The 7,310-nt window shown below is 40.9% G+C and overlaps 1 protein-coding gene across 2 annotated transcripts in view; it reads left to right on the top strand.

The window, feature by feature from the left end:
* Positions 1–2,186: 2,186 nt before the first annotated feature.
* cfap74 (cilia and flagella associated protein 74) overlaps positions 2,187–7,310 on the top strand; it is a 41,535-nt gene continuing 36,411 nt past the window's right edge. The window contains exons 1-13 of one of the 2 annotated variants that reach the window (XM_029506840.1): positions 2,187–2,255; positions 2,353–2,433; positions 2,513–2,612; positions 2,759–2,825; positions 3,139–3,291; positions 4,105–4,203; positions 4,295–4,399; positions 4,885–5,058; positions 5,386–5,496; positions 5,886–5,988; positions 6,062–6,219; positions 6,412–6,625; positions 6,731–6,883. In XM_029506840.1, the coding sequence (XP_029362700.1) occupies positions 2,522–2,612; positions 2,759–2,825; positions 3,139–3,291; positions 4,105–4,203; positions 4,295–4,399; positions 4,885–5,058; positions 5,386–5,496; positions 5,886–5,988; positions 6,062–6,219; positions 6,412–6,625; positions 6,731–6,883 (1,428 nt within the window). In that variant the 5' untranslated portion in view covers positions 2,187–2,255; positions 2,353–2,433; positions 2,513–2,521. Of the gene's footprint in view, positions 2,256–2,352; positions 2,434–2,512; positions 2,613–2,758; positions 2,826–3,138; positions 3,292–4,104; positions 4,204–4,294; positions 4,400–4,884; positions 5,059–5,385; positions 5,497–5,885; positions 5,989–6,061; positions 6,220–6,411; positions 6,626–6,727; positions 6,884–7,310 lie in introns of both variants that reach the window. The other variant, XM_029506839.1, reaches the window with a different exon arrangement.

Here is a 7,310-nt window from a genome sequence, read left to right as displayed (position 1 = left end):
CTGATGTGGGAAATGTGAGGTTGCACTGTTAGCTCCACTCCTACTCCCAAGACTCTTATATCATTTAATTCAGTTCAACTGCACATCATGTCAGGCTGTTTCTAGCACCATGGTCCCATTAGTGTGGCACAAAAGGTCATCGAACACCTTTTCACATCAAGCACCAAATGCAAGCGCATCATGGAGCTGTCCTGGTGTCTTTGTGTCCAGTCAGAGCCATGACATTTTATAGCTCTGTTTTCTACCACCAAATAAAGGTACAAAAGTGCAGAAATCTATAGCACACCAGATGAATATAATTGCTTTAAGTGAAGTGCTAACTGAATACAGTCACCAGTGAGCACTAGACACAGTAACCATAGCAGTCAATTGGACATAAACCATATGAAATTAGCGCAACAGACAGACGATAAATCCATGTGTTGTAGGAGTAGTAAAAAGATTTTCAGGATAATAAGCATTAGCAGACAGTAAATTTAGATGATGATGCACACAATAAATGAATAGTGGTATTTCATTAAAAATTAAATTTTTCCAAAATCTGCAAGAGGACAAAAAATTGTCAATATTATTTATTAATGGCTCAAGCTTCACAAATACTATATGCCACAGTTCCCATAAGGCAATTTAGAGCACACTATTTTACCTTCTTTCTCCCGCAAATGTGTTCGAAACAAAATCATTATCATCTAGAATATAGAAAAATAACAAAAAGTTCAGTTTATCACGTGCAAGAAACTAGATACCAATTTTCTACCCCATAAATAATGTAAATTTTTATAATGTTAAACCACTGAGAAAGCTATTTAAAAAAAAAAAGTAATTATCAGGCAAAAACAAAACAAGTTAGAATACTAAAATCTCATGAGGAGGAATTTGCTCTATAAAAAGGGATTTATATTATGTAAGTATTATGTAGATCTCTGAGACATAATCTCAGGAAGCATTATAATCTCCACACAGAGCAATTGAACCAATACATTATATATGAGTTAGAGCGGGACTTTTACTCTCTCCTCATTAAAAGTAACCTCTTTTATGAGCCACGAGGAGAGTAGCTTGAGCGCACAGTTGCAGCAGTGCACATGCCTCGGTTCCTGATGCCTCACCCTGGGTAGAAGAGATAAACCCAGAGTCCCAGTCCACTGCCCCCCCCCCCCCTCCCCTCCCACTGGATCCTCCACATGGATTTATACTGGAAGTTTACTTTTGATATGAAGTACAGTAAGCCACATTTTGCAGAGAACTGTACAGGACTATGTCACTCAAACACATTTTTTATTCTCTTTATTTATCTCTCATGTGTTCTCTCTCTCTGCTCACTCTGTTTGCCTCCTGTTGATATTTTCTTTGTGTCAGCAGGAGTCTGTGTTTCCCTTGCAGTTACTTTGCTTTGCCTTTATCTCTCCAACAAAAACCTGCCTGCTCCTCTACATCACATGCACTCACACACACACATGCGTACTCACAGTTTATTTATTCAGTCTCCCATGGTGATAGGAAATGCTTCTGCAACACAAGATTTTGATGTGTTATACAGTAGAACACACACTCTTCTATCTCCTCTTCTGAATTCCTCTTCAACATCATGATGAATTGGATGAGAAAGCTTTAGTATGTCAAATAAAAAGAGAAGCTTTCCAGTACAAGTCCCCACTATGCCAGTGCAATGCAGATAAACTAGAAACTGTCTCTTTCCAGTGTACATCAGATATGGATGCACACTCTTGCATGCTCAACAAAAGATTCCGCATAACACACACATTTAGGCTGTCACTCTTTATGAACCAGCTGAGATATTTTCTGCTGTGTATGGCTGGACTGAAATCAGTCCAAAGAAACAAATCAGTGACGGTGAAGGGGAATTAGATGAGCATTGTTGAAAAGGAAACCACAGCACAGACATTGTTATTGTGTAAAGGAAGAAAAATTAATTGTCTTGTAATTCCACATAAAAAAATTAAAAAATAAAAAAACAACTTGTAAAGACAATTATTAGTACAGCAGCACCATACACACATCAGCAACGTGATTTCTACTGGTTTCTCCCTTCTTTCTGTGTGATTTCTGCAGACCTTATGGAGCAGGTCCTTCCAGATTATGATCATATCACAGTAAGGTCGCTGCTTCCTGTTCGCTCGGGTCAATGCCACGCCCCCTGCTCCCCGTCTCCTTGGAAACGCTAACAAACATGGCAGACTGAATTGACTGGGGACGATTTTCTGCCAAGAGGAAAAGAAGCCCAGCCAAGCGAGGTAACAGTTTTGTCGAGTTAAAAAGTCTCCCATTTGGAAGATGACAGAGTAAACGCAGCGTTAGTTTCGTATTTCTTTCTTCCTGGCTTTTCCAAAGTTTCGCTAACTCCTGTTGAGTAGCTAACCTTGACGACGACGTTGCTTTAAAGCAGCTTCAGTCAGCAACGTCGATACAGAGGTTTGTTGTCACCACCCAGCCCAGTTTTTGTTAATTCCATTCAGCACTGTCTCATCACAAGTGGCTGCCTTATTCGTAGGAAGGTGAAATGGACGAAGAAGACAGGGACAGTCCGTCCGGTGTGGCATCAGCCAGTTGTGGACTGCCTGGTGTCCTCAGCGCTGATGAGGACACAGAGGGTGAGTGACAGCACCTGTTGCTGGATTGCCTTGAAAAATACAACTGATACTTGTGGTCACTGAGGTACCTGATTCTCTGAAATCACACACACACACGGGCCTCAACAGCAGGGTGTCTTTATTTAACATAAAGGTGTATATTTCAGATATTTCAGGTTCAGACCAGGAGCCAGCGCTTCTTCCTGATTTGGAGTGGTTAGAGGAACTGTCTGAGTAGGTATTTTGCTGTGAGCCATGTCTTTGAGAGGGTGAAATATAAATGTGTATGTACCGATCTTGTGATTTTCCTCTCAGTATTTTCTGTGGAACATCATATCACTCTGGCTCATTGCAATTCTCACTAAAATAGTTGAGCTCATGACAATGATGTACTTTTTCTCACGTACTGATTATGTTTTTTACTCTGTAAAGCCCCGCTACAAACCCCTCCAGGTATAATTGTGGGACACTTTTTGGCATGTACAAAATTCAGACTTCATATTAAGCATAAAGATTTTTATGAATATTGCTGTGCATCTGTCCCAAGAGAGGATGATGGTGATGGTGACCTTGTGTCTGTAGCCGATTATGGTAAGAAGGGGAGTTATGCCGAGACAGCACGGATGTTCAAGCTGAGACGAAGCCTGGACCAGCTGGACTGCTTTCACCAACAGAAGGAGCATGACGTGCTGAAATCCAGGTCTGGACATGGCAAACAACAGACTTCTAGAGTCACAGTAGCTGCTTAAGTCAGATAGATTTGACTGAAGTCTATACACATGCAAGTGTCTTTTTGTTGCAAGCTATTGCATTGCCAAGAAAAATCATAAACCTCTCCTAATATTTTCAGTTTTTTGAAGTACCTTTCTTTCAATGTTATTCCACTCTCCCAGGTTTTTTCTTGCCCCCCTCATACAGAGCCACTCATTTATGTACCAACTGATTCAGCAATTTGCAAGAAATCATTTTAGCTGAAAAGTGAACATTTCCCATTCTCCCCACTTTTCTTCCCTCTTTTTATTTGTCTGCAATGCATGCCATTAAGCACTTGATGAACTGTGATGCAGCCACCAGCAAATATGGCTGTCATTTTCCTTTTAGCACAAGGCAACAAAGGTCAGTGTGGAGCTGTACTGCTCTGATCATACATGGGTTTAATGAAAACTAAGCACACCTGGCTTTTAACCAATTTGCAGTTTTTAATGTACAATGTGCAATGATTTACTCTTCCTAACAGTTTCCCCATCAGTCACTGATTGTTATGTTGCACCCATTAGACTGCAAAAAGAACACTGGGTACAACAAAGCTGCTGATGTGTATGTGTGTGTGTGTGTGTGTGTGTGTGTGTGTGTGTGTGTGTGTGTGTGTGTGTGTGTGTGTCCTCTTTTCATAATTAGACAGAATCACCATCCTTTTGTTGAAGTGGCCACAAGAAAATCCATTAGCTGTAGTGTCAGACCATGTTGCTCTTAACAGGCTTAAAATATTCTTTCTGATTTCTGATTTTTCTAGAGAGGCGCTGACACTCTGTCATCAGAATATTGAAAGTTTGTTGGAGCGGAGAGCTAACTTAGAGAAAGAGATAGAGGAACAGAAATTGGCAGAAAACAGGTGAGTTTAAAACTGAAAAACACTTACAGGTCTCTACTTTATATTCCTGTATGAGATCTTCATTTATCTATTTGTTGATTGTATTCTTCAGTGTGGCGGTGTTTCGTTTACGAGCCCAGCATAAGAATCTGTGTCAAGTACTGCAGAGTGAAGAGGAGCTGGAAGGCCACATTAAGACCGAGCTGAAGCAACTAGAGTGAGGAAAAGGGTTTGATTACTAAGGCCTTGTCTTAACAGGCGTTGGTACTGAGTGAGACCCATAACCCTCTAAAATAAAAGAGACATAGCAGACAGGAAATTCAGGAATTTATAAAATTGCAGGCTAGCCTGGCAAAACAGTCTTTTGCCACATTGCAATGCAATGCTTGCAATGCTCCAACAATGCATTTTGTTTGATGTCAGAGTTGAGTTAGCATTAATAGAATGATAAATCCTCAAAATGCTGTTATTTGTGATTAAGGAAAATACCAAGTCAGTCAGTGTAAGGATGTGGTCTGCAGCAAAAATGTTGGCTTTTGCATGTTTGGCTTTTCCAAAAATCAATTATGTATGGGTGTTGGTCAATTTATACTATGTGATATACTATATGTATACCAGTCCTAGCTTAGTCCTACCATCAGTTTGCAGCTTTAGCTTTTTGTTCTGTCTACATTCATTTCATTCTATGTCTTGGCCACTTAGACTGGAAGTGAGTGAAGTGGAAGTAGAGCTTGGCAGGTACTCCCTGCTCCGGCAGAAGGTGCAGGAGGAGGAGGAGGTCTTCCAGGTCCTTAAGGCCCAGAAGGCAGCAACAAGGCTTCAGCAGGAGAAGCAAGCCAGCCAGAACCAACTGCTCAAGATGAAGCAACTCAGAGAGTATGAAAAGTGTTCTTCAAGTGCTGCTCTTTTGTACATAGAAAACCAAACATTGATGCGAGTACAGGAACAAGTTATGAAAATCTGATTATCGCATAAATAAGTGAAATAGTTATAAAGGATTCATAATCACCAATTTGTGTACAAAAGTGAGATAAAACATGACATTTAGTTTGAATGTGTGTTCAAATAGTTAGGTTTATTGTCCTGTGAAATCGAATAGAAGGGTTTAAGTCTGTATAGTCTGTATGGAGAACCCGCTATGTGAACTGTGAACAGTAATGTAAAGAGTGATATGCATTTTGTCTATGTTTTGTTTTCTGTTAGTAAACAGACAGCTGCACTGAAAAAACAGGAGCGGGAATGCCAGAAGAGAACAGAAGAGCACTGGGCAAGCCGCAAGATAGCTGCCAAGTACTTGAAAGAGACTATTAAAAGGTAATGAGGTTTTAAGCTAATAAATATGGCTCAGAGTGGAACAAAAATATGAAGAATCTCAGCAGAGCCATTGGGGAGTTGACACAGGCTATTGATCATTCACTTATACTGGGAAAATATGTAATAAGCAGTGCTGAAAAGATGCTTCAGAATTCAAATTCACACAGTAATGGTCCAGGTGAAACTGGACAGATTGTGCATTTCGTGCAGCGATTATCTGCATACACATGACACAACCTTATATACATATTGCTATTAAACCATCAGAGCCATGAGCTCACCTCGTCTTAATTAATCTCAGTCTTATTTAACAAGCATTAACAGTGTGTTTTTCTCTCGTGCTATATTAGACCATTGACATCGTTTGTGATTTTCCCCATTTCATTCAGGTTGCATCAGCAAGAGGCGGAGAAAGAGCAACAGAACAAGGAGACACTGGAAAAGAGGCTACAAGCTGTCATGTCACTGAAATCTAACATAACAGCCACACAAGTAAAACATAGTGGCACAAATACTAACTCTGTAAAATAATGCTGATATCATTAATCTGGTGTTGTTTCTTTAGGAGAGTTTAAGGGCCCAACAAAGCAGAGCCAAAGCAAGTGCCCAGAAGAAAGAACAGCAAAAAAGACAACAAAGAGAATCCCTGCAGGCCCAAGGCATCAACAGTATCAAGCATATGTACCAACAGAAACAACTAGAGGAGATAAAACGAAAACAAGAGTGCGTCCTTTCCTCTCTTCTTTCCACTCCTCTACCTTTCTCTTCATTTCTTTCCTTTCCTTTCCTCTCCCACATGCATGTCCTCCACTCCCACTCCATGCAGCAGTGTGTGGGTGTTTTCTCTTGCTGTGAGCAGAGGAATATATGACCCCATTTCAGCATAATGGAGTGCTGTTGCTTTGCCCTTCTCAGGGAATTTGAAGAGAGGCGGAAGTCAAAGAAGGTGGCAATTGTGGCAAAAATCCTTCAGGAGGAACAGCTGGTGAAGAGCAGAAAGATGCACCAGGCAAAGCTCCCTAAACTCTCAAGCACTGACAGCTTCCCATCTCTGGTGAGGGCAAGAGAGAATCTCATGTACTACCTGGAACCCAGCCCTCCATCAGCCAAAGAGGAGAGAGCCACAACTGTGGGTGGTTCTTAACGTCTGAGATGCCATTTATAAAGCAATGGTATTAAGAGATCAAACATTCTGAACAGTTAGACCCCGATGTGTTTGTGCCTTTTTCAGCAGTTACGAGAGTTCTGTGACATGAGTAGCTCATCATCCGTTTCATCAGATGGTGAGGACTTGGAGGGATCCATGGAACAGGAAGCAGACCACCTCAGTCCTGCTGACAGCTTGGCTGAGCCTGAATTCTGTGGACTGTGGAACCAGAACTACAAGGTGCCCCACAATAACTGCTGGCTGCATTTGCTTTCAATGGCCACTGCCAAGTGAAAGCAAATGCCTTTAAAAAATTAAACAGACATAAATTATGCCCCATTCATAGCAGCATATGTTTTTGGTAGAGATGTGCTTAGTCCATCTTTTTCAGCAGATGAGTTTGTCCATCGAAAAACCACTACTTATGAGTAACAACTGAAATCCAACATTTCTTGAATTTCACATGGCTATATTCCACGAGCTGTCAACTGTTAACTTATTTAATCAGCAGAGTGAAAGTTCGGGTTTAAGGTTAGTTGGCTAGGGACAAGGATAAAACCTCCTACTAGCTCCTTTTCCAACTTGTTAGCGTGTTCCAGTAAACACAACTGTCAGAGAATGCATATCGTAAGCAGGTGACGGATGGTGTTATTGTTCTGCATGAGAA

Source organism: Echeneis naucrates, chromosome 7 (genome assembly GCF_900963305.1).
Source record: "Echeneis naucrates chromosome 7, fEcheNa1.1, whole genome shotgun sequence".
In the NCBI taxonomy this organism is placed as follows: Eukaryota; Metazoa; Chordata; class Actinopteri; order Carangiformes; family Echeneidae; genus Echeneis; species Echeneis naucrates.
The sequence above is the reverse complement of the archived record's forward strand: the minus strand, read 5'-3'. Positions and strand labels throughout refer to the sequence as shown.